General features: G+C 32.6%; 1 protein-coding gene across 1 annotated transcript in view; it reads left to right on the top strand.

The window, feature by feature from the left end:
• The first annotated feature begins 436 nt into the window (after positions 1–436).
• LOC108546434 (tRNA dimethylallyltransferase, mitochondrial) overlaps positions 437–20,676 on the top strand; it is a 41,528-nt gene continuing 21,288 nt past the window's right edge. Inside the window, exon 1 of the mRNA XM_017898498.1 lies at positions 437–538. Coding sequence (XP_017753987.1) covers positions 462–538 — 77 coding nt within the window. The 5' untranslated portion in view covers positions 437–461. The remainder of the gene's footprint in view (positions 539–20,676) is intronic.

Here is a 20,676-nt window from a genome sequence, read left to right as displayed (position 1 = left end):
GTGACGAGATATCTCGTCTTTAGCAAGCCGAACATTGTGATCGAGTGACGAGATATTTAATAATATTATAAAATTGAACAATATTTGTGGTACATGCATAAACGAGTCTATAGTAGATGCTCTGCTAAAATAATTGTAACATGCAAAAAATGTCTTTGACTTTTACGCGTAATTATTTTTTAAATTATTGTTATTCAGTTTATATTCAATTTTCACACAGAAAATAGAAAAGTACATAAAAACGTAAGAATTGCTATGTCTTTTCTTAAATGACTTATGAATTTATGAAAAACAAGTCATTTTGACCCCTCCTGTAGAAGTAGGCATACGTCAATCGTCGGTTGTTCTAGTGTTAATATAGACGAAACGTTGTTGGATCTCGGTCAATTAATTCGATCCCTGTTTCTCCAAAATTGTTGCAGAAGATCCTGGAGGATCGGCTGGACAGCAGAGTCAACGCCATGATGGAGACCGGTCTGGTGCAGGAACTGCTTGACTTTCATCGGAGATACAACGAGCAACGGATTAAGTCCAACGCGTAAGTGCACGAGTTATATCAGTAAGTGCTTTATATCACGCGAGCCCAGTCTGCCGGTTCAAGGATTTATCCTTCGTTTTTCTCCTGTTTTCGTTGAGTCCCCCGATCCATGCTCGCCAGACCGTTCGACGAGCTGTTCGCTTGAAAATTCTCTCCTGCATCGTAGCCTGTTTCCTTCCATCCAGGGGATTGATTAAAAGGCTCGGGAGAGACTTTTAGGTGGTACTCTTTTTCGGAAAGATTCGATTCCTTTTTTATTTTTCATTTCCTTCTTCGTTTTTCTTCTTGGCGAGTTGTTGAAGCGGTTGTGCTTCGAATCTTGCGGTTTTTGGGGTCCCGATTGCCAGGTTTGTCGAGGATTTGAGAACAAGATAGGGAGAAAGTTGTGATTCTTTCAGGTGCTGCTTATTTATTTGTTATTTTCTATTAAGAGTTATTTATCTTTATTGGGAAGTGTTTACATTCAGTTTTAGTGGATATTATTTTTATTTATTTCCATTCTTATTGGAAGCAGTATTATTATTTATCTTATAGCGTGGAAGTGTTTACATTTAGTTTCATTTGGATATTATTTTTATTTATTTCCATTTTTATTGGAAGCAGTATTATTATTTATTGTATTTTATTTATCTTATATTTATTTTCTAATAGATTATTGTCACAATACAAGAATTTTGCTATTACTGCAAATTTTATTAGGGTACTATACAATTTTCGTACCATACATTGTGAACTAAAAATTTGTAATCATTGTGATATTCTATAGAACCAATGAATTTAGAAGAAAGTCAGTTTCGTCCATCAAAATTAATATGCACAAATTATATATTAAATTTACTCTTTATTTAGGTTAATATAAAATTCATATATTTACATGTCCCCATAAGAATTTTGCTATTACTTCAAATTTTATTACGGTACTCTAGAATTTTCGTACTGTACATTGTGAACTAAAAATTTGTAATCACTGTGATATTCTATAGAACCAATGAATTTAAAAGAAAGTCAGTTTCGTCCATAAAAATTAATATGCACAGATTATATATTAAATTTTCTAAATTAGTATAAAATTCATATATCTATATGACCCCATAAGAAGCTCGATATTAATTAATATATCAAATTTAAAATAACATAACAGTGTGCGAGGTATCAAAATTAAATAATTCTACTTGTTAATTATTATACAATTTGTTATTTACTGCTCAAAAAATATCATCAGCTTTATAGCAGAAAAATTTAACAAAAGGTTAATTTGTACCTTTCACACTAATAAATTGTACACGTCCCTATAAACTCACTCCCTTGAATTAAATTCAACGAAGCAATAATTATTTTACAAATTTAATATTACTACACATTATTTACTTCCATCATAAATTAGCTGCATTTAACAAAATTAAACAGAATTCACAATAACTACACGTCATCTAAATTCGATCATATATCAACATCATCAAACACAAACATTTTTAACCCTTTGCACTCTAGAGGCGCCCTTCAGTCACCATTAGATAAAATTTCGAAGCTCGATATTAATTAATATATCAAATTTAAAACAATGTAACAGTGCGCAAGGTATCGAAGTCAAATAATTCTGGGTGTTAATTATTATACGATTTCTTATTTATTGCTCAAAAGTTATCTGCAGCCTTATAGCAGAAAATTTGTCAACTCGTACCCTTCTTTAGCCAAAATGTCGTCGAGTGCAAAGAGTCAAACTACTCACACTTATTAAACTCTTCAAATATTTCAAATCCCTAAGCAGTAGACCACGAACACCCTCGAATATCCCTAAAACGGGGTTCAAAATTCGCACAGTATACCGTTACCTCCCCAGCATCAAGCTAATCCCGTCATCCGCGCCACTTAATATCTCATTACCTCTTGCTCCCTCGTCAATTACGAAAAAGGAGCAACGAAAACCTTAGACCACCTTTTCTCTAACCGATATTATCTTCAAACACCTCCGTGCTACCTTTCATCGTTCCACCATGGAGATTCCTTCCTCTTTTATTTTCCTCCCTCACCCTCTCTCGTCCCTTCCCCCTGCCCGGCCCCGGCGAGGAATAATACAACCGTGAATCCCTCGGCGGAGAACGTCTCGAGCGTCGTACGCGTATTCTTTCACGCTGCTCGAAATTCACGAGTCACGTGTGCCATGGCTAGCACGTGATTCGTACGCGGCACGCCAGCGCCTTTGTGAATGAACGCCGGTGCCCCGGCTCTCGCCTTACCCGCTTCCGGAAATCGCGAGCGCGTCGGCCGGATGCCCGGGAGAAAATAAAGGAAGTAGCCAGCCGCGAGGAAAAGTACGCCCGGCGAGGCGCGAGCGTGCGAGCGAGCGAGTAAGCTAGCTAGCGGACGTCGAGGGGAACAAGGAAGGAGCGAAGAGAGGCATGGCTCGACTGAATGATAATCGCGTTATCTCTGGGTATCTAGGAAGCTCGGTGCTGATTCGCCGCAGAGGTTCTCAAACAATTGTCTTCGCGGTTCGATGGCTTCTCTCAAAGGGGAGATAGAGATAGATAGATAAAGTGAGAGAGAGAGAGAGAGAGGAAGTGACGTAGGAGGGGATTTAAATCGGGTTTGAAACGTGAAAACAGGGTTTTTAATGTGGACGAGAGTTGATGGACGGCTGTTAGTTCGACTAAGGTTTAATTGGATAAGGGTGTTATTTGTGAGTTTTTATTTGTACCTTTTTTCGTTTAGGCTGAGGGAAAAGTCTGTTATGCGGTATTACATGGGTTCTTACACGAAACTGCAATTAATTTCAGATCGCAGATTAGTGCAGAGTATGTTTTCTAATAATGCGCTGTCGGTGTAGCTAACGTTTATAGTGACTTTAATGGTTTTGTTTCATGTTCCCATCGGCTTTTTACTTTTCTTCTTTGGTTTTTCTGGGAGATAGTGGAAGTTGATTGATATGTATGTGTTGGCGCAAAATCGATTTGACATTTTCGACTGATATCGTGGTGAGCTTATCTTTTTGCATAAATAATAGGGGTAGAACCTACTGGATTGCTATAGCCATTCCAATTTTAATAGGTTTTTCACTGAAAAATTTAGTTTTATTGACATTTTCGACTAATATTTTGCATAAATAATAGGGATAGAACCTATTGGACTGCTATAGTCATTCCAATTTTAATAAATTTTTGACTGAAAAATTTAGTTTTATTGACATTTTCGACTAATATCGTGGTGAGCTAATTTCTTTGCATAAATAATAGGGATAGAACCTATTGGATTGCTATAGCCATTCTAATTCTAGCTTTTTCACTGAAAAATTTAGTTTTATTGACATTTTCGGCTAATATCGTGGTGAGCTAATATTTTGCATAAATAATAGGGATAGAACCTATTGGATTGTTATAGCCATTTCAATTTTAATAGAGTTTTGACTGAAAAATTTAGTTTTATTGACATTTTCGACTAATATCATGGTGAGCTAATTTCTTTGCATAAACAATTGGGATAGAACCTATTGGATTGCTATAGCCATTCTAATTCTAATAGGTTTTTCACTGAAAAATTTAGTTTTATTGACATTTTCGGCTAATATCGTGGTGAGCTAATATTTTGCATAAATAATAGGGATAGAACCTATTGGATTGCTATAGCCATTTCAATTTTAATAGAGTTTTGACTGAAAAATTTAGTTTTATTGACAATTTCGACTAATATCGTAGTGAGCTAATTTTTTCGCATAATTAATAGGGATAGAAGCTATAGAATTGCTATAGGATTGTATAATCGATTTTACTTGAGATTTTAAATTATTTAAGTTATTTAAGTTATTTGAGTTACTTAACTTATTTAGATCACACAAATAATTTAAGTCTGTATAATTCCACGTGATGTGAGAGTTTCAAAACCATCTATATTCTATATGTTTTAAAAATTATTTCACATCTTCATAACCATACTGTTTTCTTTCGGTATTAACTCTTTTAGTACCATATTAGTACGAAGTAAGTGGATTACTTACAGTCATTTCTTTACTTTCTTTAGTAGATATCATCCACTAAACAGAAGCATTAAATGTTAAAATACAATGTTATATTAAAGAACAATTCAATTTGTCCACCCTATGTAGGTCGAAATTATTAACCCTCTACACTCGGCGATTTTTTCGTTACAGAAAAATAATTAATTAATAAATATAATAAATAATTAAATAAATAATTAATATTAAATAATAATATAATAATAATAAAGGAAGATTTTCTGTCATAAAGTCGACGATATTTTCAAAACGGTAAATAAGAAATCGTATGCAAATTGAGACGTAGAATTATTTTACTTCGATATTCCACGCATCGTTGGGTAATTGTAAATTTGATATATTAATTAACACCCATCTCTAGAATCTGATTAAATGGCGACTGAGAGACGCCTCTAGAGTGCAAAGGGTTAATTGTAAATTAACATTACGTTGGGTAATTTTAAAATAATTTTAAATAATATGTATCTTGAATGACACTAAGTGTCATAGTATCTATCAAACGAGTTGTTCCACGTAATTAGAAGATGAAAAAAAATTTCATTCAGCGACGTTAAATGGTCATAATGACACGTATAACGAATAATATATGTATCTGTTCTTTGAGAGACTCGAAGGTCTATTTTTTATATGTTGCCATCTATTTTTTTATATCCCAATTAAGCTGTTCTTTTATTGTCTATAAATAAAATTGAAGGTGCTCATGTCAGAAAACGATTAGCTTAAAATGATTTTGTAGAAGCTCAGATATGAAAGATAAGGAGACGTATAAAGTATTTATGTTTAATAATATATATTATATTATAATATATTTATGTTTAAAGTGCCTTTTAATTCGATATCATTTCATTTTGCATAATGAAATTTTGTTTTGTCTTCTACAATTTTAAAACTAAATTCTGGCTAAGTTCTGAGAGACATTTTGTATGGAGAAATAATAACTTTTAAAATATATAGATAGATAGATATTTTTATTTTTATTTTATAGATAGATAAATTTTTATATTTATAATATAAAATATATAATATAAATAATATAATATAAAATATAAAATTTAATTAATAAATATATAACGTCACTCGTGTGACATGTTTGTCATACACATCAGTAATAATTATTATATAGAATATTACTTAGTTGATTAATGCGTAGTATAATGTGATAGTTAATGTATATTCTGTCCCCATATATATTCAAAAATATGTGATTTTAATGGCAAATCAATCACGCAACGACTTAACATTGTTAATAAAAAGACTTTTATGATTTCCAGAAACCATGATGAAATTAATTAAAAACAAGAATGATCAAGTTTAAGAATTTGAAATATATGCAAATCTACCCTCGTAAAAATAAAATGTGTCATTATTTTTCCTCTTCTTTTTGTCAATATAGTAACGGAGGATGAAAAAATATTATTTAAAAGCTGTTATACGTTGAATAAATAAAACCAATATACCGTGTTAGCTAAAATTATGAGGTTTAAAATTTAAACGTTAAATGTGGTCTTTTTAATTAGTAATAACCTTGCAGAGGCTGGATTAAATATTCAGAAATACGAATTGATAAACCGAACTCATTTCCAGTGTTTAACTGAACGATGTCTTAAGCAGAATTTCGAGTTTAATGTTTCCATTATCTTTTTAGAACGCATTAAGATTCTTCTTCATTTATCGTCTGTTTAATGTTTTCATTAGCGTGTTCTTCTTTTACAAATTTCTCTCATTAAAACTAGCATTGAACGATGTTAATTGACATACCAATGATTGAGAAACACCTTCATAGACATTGCTGAAAGGTGAATATATTTCTTCAGCTAATTTTAAGATCAAAGTATTATAAAAGGATGTGCAAACAAAGTTTAGTAATATATACATACTTAAATACTTTAAACAATTCGCCTTAAGTACATCCAAATTTCACAAAGTAAAAGCAGAGTGTTTCAAATATTTAAATCAACTAACCCATCTAATAACCTGAGTACATACAGTTTGTACATCTTATCCAATTTTTTATTTTAACAAAATTAACCCTTTGCACTCGAGAGGTGACTTTCAGTCACCATTTTATAAAATTTGGAAGATCGATATTAATTAATATATCAAATTTAATGTAATAGCGTGCGAGGTATTGAAATCAAATAATTCTACAATTCTATTATTATACAATTCTATATTTACTGCTCAAAAAGGTATTGTCAGTATTTTAGTAGAGAATCTTTGAATTTCTACTCTTCTCTAGCAAAAAAATCGTCGAGTGCAAAGGGTTATTCATTATAATTCGAAGTATTGTAATTTCATAATAGCAAATTTGTATAATGCCCCAAAATTTAATAAAAATATTTAATAATTACAAAAGTGGGAACATTCTTTATAGAAGTATCATAAAAGACAAACTCGATGAAACATTTATATTAAAAGAAATTAAAGGAAATTGTACACTCAGTTTTCAGTGACAATAGTATTCGTTCACTCCATTTTCTAGCCCAAAACGTTCATTAAAATTCGTCTCAAACTTCCATCTAACAATGTCAACTCGAACCACCCGAGGACATTCAAAACCTCTCACTGTTGTACAAGGATTCTGAAACCCATCAGAACCGAGGATATCTTCAAATACAGATAACATATACCCAATTAAATACATATTGCAGGATGGTGAAAACTGGTTTCGAGACACGAAAAATTGACGAAGCAACAGGAACAGAATAACACAAATTTAAAACTCATAAAACTAATTTAACTTAGGAAAAGAACACCAAGATAACGGAACGAAAACACACAAAGATGCGCTCTAATTTAACTCTCTTTCCAATACCGAGCGACTCACGCTCGTGCTGGTCACAATTGATTTCTAAGGACTCTGTTTTGATCGTCAAGGATCATGCTTTTATGCTTTTCTTAACCTACGCTTCACCTCCCCGTAGGAACCACGCAACTTAATTTTGTTACCCAAAATAACTTTTCCATTTGCTTCTAGAAAATATTGATCGGTTTATAATTTGTTATTCTTGGTAATGGCCGATTCGCGATTTCTTTGGAAATAGTATCCTACAATATTAACCCTTTGCACTCGACGATATTTTGGCGAAAGAAGAGTGGGTTTTAGCAGTAAATAAGAAATCGTATAATAATTAGCACGTAGAATTATTTCATTTCGATACCTCGCACACTGTTACGTTATTTTAAATTTGATATATTAATTAATATCAGGCTTCGAAATTTTATCGAATGGTGACTGAAAAGCGCCTCTCGAGTGCAAAGGGTTAAATATCAAAAATAAAATTTCTTTCGAACCAGCCTAATATATAATTAACTAAACTCCTGTGAATCCGAAAATGTCACTCAGACCACCACGCTTTATATCATGACTCAAAAGATAAAAAGAAAATAACAGAAAATCTCTTAACCTAGCAAAGACCACACGGAACAAACCACATCACCATTCACTCCACTCTTTGTCATAAAACCTCCATTATAAAATTAGTCTGCAACTAACTGCAACTTCCAACCAACAGTGTCTACCAAAAATCACCTGAGAATATTCAAAACCTCTCACTGGCGCGTAAGAATTCTGAAACCCACAAAAACCGCGGATGGTTTCAAATATAGATAACATGTATCCAGATTAAATACGTATTAAATATTAAAAATAAAACTAGGTTCGAACCAGCCTAATATATAATTACCTAAACACCTAAAACGTCACTTAGACCACCACACTATATATCTTAAACCCAAAAATAAAACGAAAATAACAGAAAATCTCTTAACCTAGAAAAGACCACATAAAACAAACCACATCGCCATTCACTCCACTCTTTGTCATAAAACCTCCATTATAAAATTAGTTTGCAACTTCCAGCCAAGAATGTCTACCAGAAACCGCGGATGGCTTCAAATATAGATAACATGTATCCAATTAAATACGTATTAAATATTAAAAATAAAACTACGTTCGAACCAGCCTAATATATAATTACCTAAACACTCGTGAATCCTGAAACATCACTTAGACCATCACATTATATATCCTAAACCTAAAAATAGAACGAAAATAGCAGAAAATCTCTTAACCTAGCAAAGACCACACAAAACAAACCACATCACCATTCACTCTACTCTTTGTCATAAAACCTCCATTATAAAATTAGTCTGCAATTTCCAGTCAAGAATGTTTACCAAAAACCACCTGGGAATATATAAAATATTCTCTCACTGGCATATAAGAATTCTGAAACCCACAAAAACCGTGGATGGCTTCAAATACAGATAACGTTTATCCAATCCAGTTCAAGTTAGATATTAAAAATAAAACTACTTTCGAATCAGCCTAATATATAATTTACTATACTCCTGTGAATCCTAAGACGTCACTCAGACCACCACAGTATACATCCTAAACCAAAAAATAGAACGAAAATAACAGAAAATCTCTTAACCTATCAAAGACCACAAGCAACGAATCATATCACCATTCACTCCACTCTCTGCCACGAAAACCTGCATTATAAAATTAATCTGGAACTTCGAGCCAACAATGTCTGCCAGAACCACCCGGGGATATTAAAACGTCGACCAAAAGCCGTGACTGGCACGCAAGAATTCCAAAAGCCCAACAAAACCGCGAACACGTTCGAATGCAGATAATAAGCATTCCGGTAACTAGCCTTTAGCAGGCATTATCGTGCATATGCCTCGGCCATCGCGTAACCATCGCGAAGGAAGGGCGCTAAACCTGCAGAGCTGCATAGGCGGACCGTGCCCGAAACGATAGACCCTAGTTCCCTCGCCATTCTAGCTTCGATGCACTTTCCCGTGGTCTTGGCTGGGGGCGTAAATGCGGCTCTTGAATCGAATCGGTACACGGCCTTATCGCGACATGCGTTTCCTCCGCTAACGGACCCAGCCGGGGCCGTTTGGAAAAGGGCAGCCGCCGGGACTGGAAACGCCTCGTGCCCGCTGTCGGTGGTATTTTTTTCGCCACGCTTGTACAGGCCAAATGAATTTCTCGCCGATCGATTGTGCTGCCGCGGATAGAACAGGCCTGGCCCCGTAACAGGATCACCTTGAGTCGCTTCTGAATTATGGCCCCGGTGAAGAATTGGCCTGTCGGAGAGAAACCGTGCATGCTTGCGAGGTTACGAGAGAGGGGTACGTTCATTCGATCTCTCGGCTGGGCTTGGTTCCGAGGATTTTCGTCTTACCGAGTTTCCACGGGGTAATGGATTTATTTCATTTCGCCTGTTTCTCCGGGGTATTTGGGTCATTCCGCTTCAGCTGTAAGTGATTGTCCTGTTCTCTTGATTATGGGTGTTTGTGTTTGGGTTTGGGTTTTTGGTTTGGATTTTATGTGGTGGTTTGTTGTGGATGTTCTTTGGGATGTGGGTTTCAGGAAATCAGTTGGATTTTGTGATTTGGGTTCTGATTAGTGATTGGCAATTGAAAGTCAATGAAGATTTGTATTATTAATGTGCAAGGTATCTAGTATAGTAGGAGAATTATGAATTATGTTGTTAAGTTAGTTAAATTACCCATTAAAGGGTAATTTATGTTGTTAAATTAGTTAAATTATGTTGTAAGTTAATGGATGGTGATTTTGTTTGTGTTTTCTCAGTTGGATTTTGTGAATTGAGCTGTAATTAATTATTGGCAATTGAAAGTCAATGGAGATTTGTATTATTAACATGGAAGGTATCTAGTATAGTAGAAGAATTAAGAATTAAGTTAGGGTAATTATGTTGTTAAGTTAGTTAAATTATGTTGTGAGTTGTGAATGGTTATTTTGTTTGTGTTTTGTCAGTTGCATTCTGTGAATTGTGTTGTTATTATTGATTGACAATTGAAAGTCAATGAAGATTTGTATTATTAATGTGGAAGGTATCTAGTATAGTAGAAGAATTAAGAATTAAATTAGTGTAATTATATCGTTAAGTTAATTAAGTTATGTTGTGAGTTAGTGAATAGTTACTGTGTATGTGTTTTCTCAATTGGATTCTGTGATTTTGCTTGTGATTAGTGATTCATAGTTGGAAGTCAGTGAAGGTTTGTATTATTAATATGAAAGGTATCTAGTATAGTAGAAGAATTAAGAATTAAGTTAGGGTAATCATATTGTGAGTTAGTGAATGGTTATTTTGTTTGTGTTTTGTCAGTTGCATTCTGTGATTTGCGTTATGATTAGTGATTGGCAATTGAATGTCAGTGACGATTTGTATTATTAACATGGAAGGTATCTAGTATAGTACAAGAATTAAGAATTAAGTTAGTGTAGTTATATTGTTAAGTTAGTTAAATTATGTTGCGAGTTAATGAATAGTTATCTTGTTTGTGCTTTCTCAGTTGGATTCTATGATTTGGGTTGTGATTAGTAATTGATAGTTGGAAGCCAGTGAAGATTTGTATCATTAATAAGGAAGGTATCTAGTATAGTACAAGTTAGTGTTATAGATATTAAGAATTTTCCTAAATCAGACAGGATTTTGTCTAAATAAGTACTTTCTAAAGTCACGATTCGGTTTCGTACTTTCACCTATTCTTAATCTCTTGCTAATTATAGTGTTAATTTAAAATTAATGTTACGAATATTATTAATAATTTCTTTTACTCTTGACTAAATAATTTTCTGAGGTATTTTGAGGTCTGTAGAATACTATGATGATTTTAAATTTATAGTCAATAAAAATTCTGCAGTTCTATATTATCTAAAGCCCCATGGAATCAGGGAAGAATACTATTTTATATTTCTGAATAATAATTTAGTGATCCCATATTTGCATTCAATTTGTTCTACAATTTCTGGCTACTATCTGAAATATTGTATTTTCAATATTCAATATTATATTCAGTATTATGTAACTATTTATATATCTCAGTTATTTATTAGACCAACGACAGTTGCACATTCCTGAAGTTTCTAGCTAGCAAAAAGAGTATTTTATTTGTGTTTCACCGGTTGAAACTGTCATTCAGGTATTTATATTACCAATAAAGAAGGGATATATACGATAACAATAACTGTCAATTGCACATGCTATCTCGAATCAGTGACTCATATATGCCCAGCAAAACGGTCACGTGGTATTGAACTGAACAGTACTATTCTTATATGAAACTTCTAAATTTCATAATAATAATATTTTCTTTTTCTAATAACTGAAATTCTTCCAGCTAAATTTTATTTAACTTCCCATAAAAGTAAATTGAATTTGGTAGAGTACTTTCTTTTCCTTTCCAGAAATCAATACAATTATTAAGAAACCCTTTTGACATAAATCCTTCAATTTCTCTTATAAATTTTTCATATATCTTTAATTAAAATATTATTACGAAGTAAAAATATAACAGATCAAGGATCCATCAAAAATGGAATCTTCTTGTCACAACACAGCTTTCAATAAATATTTTATTTTCTCAGGTCTCTCGTGACATTCGTATAAAATTCACATTTATTTCATGTTTAGAGGAAGCTCTTCAAAATTTAACGTAACAATGAAACATTTATTACCTCCGTTCGTCGTTTCTTCCTTAATTGAATTACAAACTCGTTAAACCATCGTAATCTCTCTCAAAAAAAATAAAGAAACTGTTGGAATGCTAAAGACATAAGTCGAGACATTTTACATATAACGTCGATGTTAACCCTTTGCACTCGACGATTTTTTGGCTAAAGATGAGTAGGAGTTCAAAGATTTTCTGCTATAAAGTTAACGCTATTTTTTCCAGCAGTAAATAAGAAATTGTATAATAATTAACATGTAGAACTATTTGATTTCTATACCTTGCATACCGTCACATTATCTTAAATTTGATATATTAATTAATATCGATCTTCGAAATTTTATCAAATGGCGACTGAAGGGAGCCTCTCGAGTACAAAGGGTTAAAATGTTTTCTTTCTATTACATACTAATGTATGATTGCGTACGTGTCGGTCGCCAGCCAAATTTCTTTGTTCAAACGAATCAGTCTCTAAACAATCGTTTGAATTGTACAGCACACACCGATCGAGTTGCCAATTATTAAAACGTTCCCTCTTTATAATCATTGTTCCTTCCTTTTTAACTCCACTGTCGTACCAAATTCTATCAGAAACGAAGTACGAAAAATTTCCATGCAACGGAATATTCGTTTAATAAGACATTCTTGAAGAACGCAAGCAGCGATTTAATTCCCATAACAGAAATTCTACTCTGCCTCGTTTAAATGCTAGATCCACAGAAAAAGTTCTCAAACGCAGTATTTCTCTCTTATCTCTTCCCATATCATCTTTCATCGACAATTCCTTCGTAAAAAATCGCTGACTGCCCGAGATGGCGATCCGTCGATGTAACACGCTTTATAATACCGTGTAACAGGATTAATACCTACGCCTCGCTTAAGAAACATATGCGTATGCAAAACCTAGTCGTCGACTAACACTGACACAGCGAATTCGAAGAATTCGATGAAATATCATTAATATTATGAATACGAGATATTATTCGTGAAAGAGTTTATCCCAGAAATTTTTTAGAATATATATGTATTTATTTTCCACTGACCTAATTAATTATTCTTCTGTTAATTTCTCCATGTACTCTTTTCTTTATCTGAGACCTTATTGACGAATTAATAGACTACTCTAATCACTGTGAAAAGAAATTTGATTAACATTACAGCGATCAAACTAATCATTCAATTAATCTATCGTTACGTAGATTCGACTTATCACACTGTCATCTAACAGGAGCAAACATTATCTCCGACGTGTAATATTTATAATCGATATGTCGAAATATCTCCTTCAGAAATCAGAAATATTTTATTTTTAAATTTACTTCGGAAATTAATATACCTAAAATTGGAATCCTTTGTTAATTTTATGCACGAAATTCGCTGAAATTAACCACTTGCACTCGAGAGGTGAGTCTAAATCACCGTTTAATCAAATTCCGAAGATCCATGTTAATTAACATATCGAATCTAAAATAACCTAAGATTGCACGGAATGTTGAAATAAAATAATTTCAAGTCTTAATTTATACCCGATTCCTTATTTACCGTTTCAAAAATATCCTCGACGTTACAGCAGCAAGTGTTTAAATTGCTATTTCTCTGTAACGAAAATAATCACCAAGTGCAAAGGGTTAATATAGGTGGTGGAAATAAAGTAATAGTAACGATGATATCGGAGAAGAAAATCCAAGGAAAAATCGAGAAAATAAATGTTAATTATAGTAAAATCTTGATACCTAAATTTTTGTTCTCTGAATTTTCTATCGTTCAGAGTCTACGATATTCCATTTTGCGTGTAAATTCATTTGACAAGTAAATATTTCAATTTAAAGCAGTTCATACGTGACATGATTTATTGCAGAGATTAATAACAATTTAGTATTGTGCTGGTACTGTTACTGATCATAGAGCCACATAATGTTGCTATGACGAAAGCAATGAAAATGAATAATAGCTATGGAAATAGAACATGAAGGAATTACAGAGCATAAGACCGGTAAAAAGTGTAGCCACATTAAGAAAAAGTACGGTATTAAATAAAACATTTCAAGCTTTAGAAATTGGAATGAGGTGATACGAGATACAGATTGAATGGAATTTTATTGATTCATATTTATTAGAAATGTTGTATACTTCTACAATTGAAAATATTTAAAATCCATGAATCAACTCACATTCTGAATTTAGTACCCGTAGTCATTATTATAAAAATTATTATCGTATAAATATAATATTACAATTGATAAAATTCAATCCTAGAATTTGGAAATCTAGAAATCCATGTCTTCTAATTAGTTCTGATAATCGAGATTTTACTGTAATTTTTGTATAGCCAAAGAAACCAAATTTCTTTTTGTTCAGAAATTTTGTATACTTTTACAACTGAAAATATTTAAAACCCATGAATCAAATCATATTTTGAATCTAATACTCGTAGTGATCCTTATAAAAATTATTATGGTATAAATATAATATTACAATCGATAGGATTCAATCCTAAAATTTGTGAATCTGGAAATCCATGTCTTCTAATTAGTTCTGATAATCGAAATTCTACTATAATATTAAATTTATTTTTGTATAACTAATTTGTTAATTCAAATATTTACTGTAATATAGAAATAGACGAAATTAAATTCAAGACTAGAGAAGATTTAATATTTTTTACACGACAAAATGTGGTTTAATATTGGTTTCTTGAGTCATTAAAAAACATGTACTATGATATAGGAAGTTTCACCACATCCTATTGATAAATAGTTCAGCTTTTCTATTGTCTGTTGTGTATATTTCAATAAGTCTTCTTATAGAATAGGAATTAAAATTAACGTCCTCGAAATGGCAATTATTTCAACAAAGTACATAGATTCATAGAAAGTTGTGAATATAAATTATTGATCATAATCAATTTCTATTTTTCCACGTTTTTATCATTAATTTTCATTACGCGTTCTAAGACGTACTAACGATATGTACAATGTTTCAACAGTAATTTATCGATTATATTTATGAATGTCAGTGGCAAATGTCAAGTTTAGGTAATATCTTTTACACATAACGCAAGAAACAATGGAATTAGACCACATACGTATGCGGTATTCGTTTCCGCTAATAAATAGCTGTACAATTTTTCACACCTGGAAACATGGACTAACCACTGGTTCCAGTAAAACACGAGATGCAGTAAAAATGTAATGGAACGGAGTGCAATACATCACCGCCATTATACTCGATTTCATTTATAAATAGATGGATTATTACAGAAATTACCGAATTATTAAGCCTTTGCACTCGAGAGATGAGCTTCAGTCACCATTTCATAAAATTTTGAAGATCGATATTAATTAATATATCAAATTTAATATAATGTAACAGTGTACGAGGTATCGAAATCAAATAATTCTACAATTCTATTATTATACAATTCTTTATTTACTGCTCAAAACGTATCATCAGGTTTATAGTAGGGAATCTTTGAATTTTTACTCTTCTCTAGCTAAAAAATCGTCGAGTGCAAAGGGTTAATTGTTTTGTTGTTTATTCCCTTTTTTTTCTTTTAATAATAAATGAGGTTACGATTTATCTAATTACACTTCATTACACCTTCGAGGATAAATACAGGATGTCCCAAAAATAAACGCGTACACACTTTAATAGCTTATTCTTTCTAATTTATATTTTCTTTTCTAGGTACAACACATTTAAAATAATGGCTGATTTTTAAATCAGACTTTGAAAAATTTAAATATATTTTAAAGTGCTATCATAAATGTGAAATCATACTGGAAGTGTAAAGATGGTTTAATTAAACAGTAACATATATACTGTTTTTATAATCACGCAAAGTGTGTATACATTTTTTTGGGACACCCTGTATATTACTGTTCACAACTTTTCGCACGTAACAATAAATTTATGTATTTTATTAGATTATTTATGGAATTAATTGTTTTAATAATATATATTTTGTTTTATTATTTATCGTTATAAAATGGCTGTTTTGAAATTTAAAATGTGTAACCATATCAGCAAATATAAACACATGACTGTAGTTTAATTCCATTGTTTTCATATTAGCATCAAAAAAGATGTTTCTTGAACTTGACATTTGCTACCAATATTCAGCAAGTGGTCTGGCACATTGCTATTCCAAAAATACACGATATGTAGATTGTTAAACGTGTCTTAAAAGGTGTAATAAATTCGCTAATTACATTGTTTCCAAAATTTCTGTAAACAACCTCAATAAATAAATGCATAAATCAATATTAATATTTAGATTCTTAAAAAAGAACTTTTATGAGCTACTATTAAATTTAATACTATTAGCTAAGTATTCAGTTTTTATAAATAATTCAAATTGTAAATCATAAATTAATAAATAACAATTTCAAGGAAAAATACGTTTATATTAAAACATTTATAAACGACAATTAAGAAAATTCAAATATTCAAATATTCAAATATTTCAGTAATATTTAAAATATTTCAAAATTATAATATTTCAATAAATCAAGCAATCTTTGTACATTATAAATTAATAAACAACAATTTCTAGGAAAAATACGTTTATATTGAAACATTTATAATCGACAATTAAAAAAATTCAAGAAAAAATGAAAGAAAATTCAAATATTCAAATATTTCAATAATATTTAAAATGCTTTAAAATTCTAATATTTCAATAAATCAAGCAATCTTTGTGCATCATAAATTAATAAATAACAATTTCAAGAAAAAATGAAAGAAAATTCAAATATTCAAATATTTCAATAATAATTTAAATATTTCATTAAATCAAGCAATCTTTGTACAACAAATTTTGTAGCACTTTCAAATATTCAAAAAATAATATTCTACCTATATACATTTAAATTGAAGATTTAGTGTACCTGATTCCACCACGTGCTAATCGTCACAAAGAAAAGTAGTGAGTTTTGACAGAAGCTTCGCTGGACCTTGTAACTGGTTCATGCACAAGACACGGGCAGAGGCGACGATAAGCGAAGAATTTCGCGTCTGCTACCTGATTCTCATGGAATTTGATGACACGTTGAGAACGTTGTAAGCCGAGCCTCTAACGAGACCGTGTTCGCCGACAAAACGTGCAACTGTCGTTTACAAACAACGCGAAATTCCGGATTCCTGAGGAAGTAACCGTTCGAGTTCAGCATAAATGGGTCATTTACGACGCAATAATTCTCTAAATTCCTTTGTTGTTTTCCCATTATAAAAATTAAAATCCTAATCTTAATTCTAATCATCCGACTGATAAATAGGGACTCTTCAAAATTACTTTGACAACTGAAAATAAAATTTAAGATGACACGAATTTACATTAGTAGAATTTAGATAGAGACATGACACGAATTAATTTCATTTATTGCAAATTCGTTAAATAACTCTGTTCCCGGTGAAAAATTCAGAGAAACCTTTATAAATCGCCAATAATCGTGGCAAAAATATATGCAATCGATAAAAGCCCCAATTACCCAGTGATCACTGGGTAAGTATCTCAAAACAAAAGGACGAAAGAATACACCGAAAATAACATATTCCAACCACAAGGGTGAAAAAAATTGACCAGTTAATTCGCCGGTGCTAATGGATTTTCCACTTCCTGCCCCAAAGAGCAGCCACACACCCTATCTCTCCCTTATGCACACAACCCTCTTTCCACTTTTCCTTTTTTCTCATTTTCTTCCACACACTCGTCCACCCTCTCTCACCCTTTCCCCGTGACACATAAACACACCTTTTTCCTTTTTCTCTCTCACCCTCTTGCTGCCTTTTCATTACCCTCTTTTCCACACACACCCCTTTTTTCGTTGTATTTCCCCTGCTTCCGCTCTTTTTCCCCAGTTTTCCCTTTTTTCTCTCATTTCTTTCATCCCCTTCGCAGTATACGAGGTGTAATAAAGAAATAACGAGAATTTTCATTTTCTTTTTAAAGTATTTATGTATTAATATCGATATTACTTCTTTCGAATTATTCTCCACTGTGTCAATGTTTTTCCAGCCTTTAGGACACTTTTAAAAAATCCCTTGTGGGAATCCCCCCTGCCCCACGGGGGTTTATATATTTATTTGAGATTCTCTTTATTCCTTCAGTGTGTTCGGGTGGTATACTTTTTAGGAACTATGTTGGTCTTCTGTTTTTACAATCTTGGCTTTCGTGGTTCCTGTGATGGACTAGGTGTTCCTATGATGGGCTAGGTGTTCCTATGGTGCTGGCCTGGAAGAACAGCAAGCCAATCCAATTTTCTTTTTCCAATTTAACATATGTTTAATGCACCAAAAACTAGATACAATAGTATATATATAAAAAAACCAAAACGTACAAAAGGGTTACAAATGAATACTTAGATTATGAGATCGATGGCTCCAGCGTGAAGCATTCGCAATCTTTTTCGCGATCTTTTAGCAGGCCCTGTCTTAGACCAGAGATTCTTATGTGACATAGGAACTTCTATTTAACCCTTTGACTACGGCAGACTTTGAAACACACCGGTCGTACCACACGGGTAGGAATTCATTTACAATGTCCGCCGAGAACGGCAAAATTTTGGGTAGAGATGCGCCCTCTGTGTCAGAAAAGCAAACTGTGTTGAGCGCTTATATGCGCCTTCCGTGTCACAAAAGCAAAATTTCTGAGCGCGTATATGCGCCCACAGTAGCCAAGGGGTTAAGGGAGGTCGAGACTTCACCAAGAACTAGCGAGCAAGTCCTCGAACCTCCTTCAAAATTCCTCCTAGGAATCCATCTATTGGCGAGGGTGAGAACTTGGTCGCTACACCCTCTTCAATATAGCCTTCGACTTCCTCATCTTTATTTCCCGTATTATCACAATTTCAGCACCCTTGTATTATTACGTGTTAATAAATCACTGCCAAACGAAAGCTATTAGCATTTAAAGTAACTGAAAATTTCAGTGACGATCGATCAGCTGAATAAATGAAGAAACTCGTTACTTTTCGAGCAAACCTCCAAACAAATATTCTATTCTCACCCCAAAGCTTCAACCCCTTCGGCTGTTCCCTTCTACTCTCATCCACGTGTGTTTTTCTATGGCAGTTCTATCAGGCGAACAAAATCTGCAACTCTTCGATCGTTCGATCGACGCTTAATTCCTTTTGCTGACAATTATCGCTAATTATCGCCGGCCGCGTTAGGTTCCTACGTGCGTGCACAGAGTGAGCGGTGCATCGCGCCGCTGCACCAGCAGCTATGCAAATTACGCCGTCAGGCCAATTTGCAGTCGGCTCGCTACGGCACGTGCAATGCGCGGTACGCAACGTGGAAGCAGTCAGGGGGTTCCGACTGAATTACATTGACGTTCTCGAAGGAGTTCATGGGAACTAGAGACTGGGGCGTGCATCGTCTACTAGAAGGTTAGCTTCTTCGTGGCCGTGAATCGGTCGCAGCACGACGGCAGTGAATGATAGAGAATCATTTCTGGTGTGAATTATGTTTTGTTGGTGGAGGTACAGGATTGCTTGATATATTTGATATTTATTTTTTGATTTTTGTTTTTTTTTGAAGGGAGGAGTCTTTATCGGAATGATTTTATTGTCTAATTTATGCCTGTTATAGATTTGACGATATTCGGACAGAATTAATTTTTATTGCGTTGAAAATTGGTCATGTTGGAGCTTGATGAGTCAAAATTGAAAATATGTCCTAAATCGATGTACACTGGTCCAGGAAATTAATTAAATTTACATTTTTCCATCTTTTCTATGCAAGATTGTGTGATGTACAAATTGGAGACTGTGAAAAGTATTATGAACGAAAAATTCACCCGATATCGAATCATTTATTTTCTGTAACGATGTTATTATCCTAATAGCATTTAATATCAATTTACATAATACATATCAATAAAATTTCTTAATTGATAGCACTTTTATTTATAATATTCTACCTATTATGGTATGAATAGACCCAAGGAGTAAATAGAGAAATAAAATTATTTAATAGCAGGAAAAGAATCCATCATAGTTTTTCCATAGTCCACCTTACAAAATTTTCTATAGATCTCTGCCATACATTATATTTGAGCTAGATTTTTATTTAGACTACATTAACCTTATAATTTAAATTGAAATTTAGAATCCACAAAATAAAATTCTAACCAATTAATCTTTCCCCAAATAATCTAACTCAATTTAAATTTACACAATTAACATCCCCCAAAAAATGTATAATTAAATCTAAGGAGTAAATAGAGAAATAAAATTATTTAATAACAGGAAAAGAATCCATCACAGTTTTTCCATAGTCCACCTTACAATATTTTCTACAGTTCTCTGTCATCCATTATATTTGAGTTAGATTGTTATTTAGATTATATTAATCTTATAATTTAAATTGCAATTTAGAATCCACAAAATAAAATTCTAACCAATTTATCTTTCTTCAAATAATCTAACCCAATTATCACATTTTCTATGGTGCCAATAAATGCTTCAAACTTACAAAATTAATATCCCCCCAAAAATGTATGAATAGATCTAAGGAGTAAATAGAGAAATAAAATTATTTAATAGCAGGAAAAGAATCCACCATAGTTTTTCCATAGTCCACCTTACAAATTCTCTGTCATCCGTTGTATTTGAGTTAGATTTTTATTTAG

Source organism: Eufriesea mexicana, unplaced genomic scaffold (assembly GCF_001483705.2).
Source record: "Eufriesea mexicana isolate 0111107269 unplaced genomic scaffold, ASM148370v2 scaffold729, whole genome shotgun sequence".
Classification (NCBI taxonomy): domain Eukaryota; kingdom Metazoa; phylum Arthropoda; class Insecta; order Hymenoptera; family Apidae; genus Eufriesea; species Eufriesea mexicana.
This window is presented reverse-complemented; position numbering and strand designations above follow the sequence as displayed.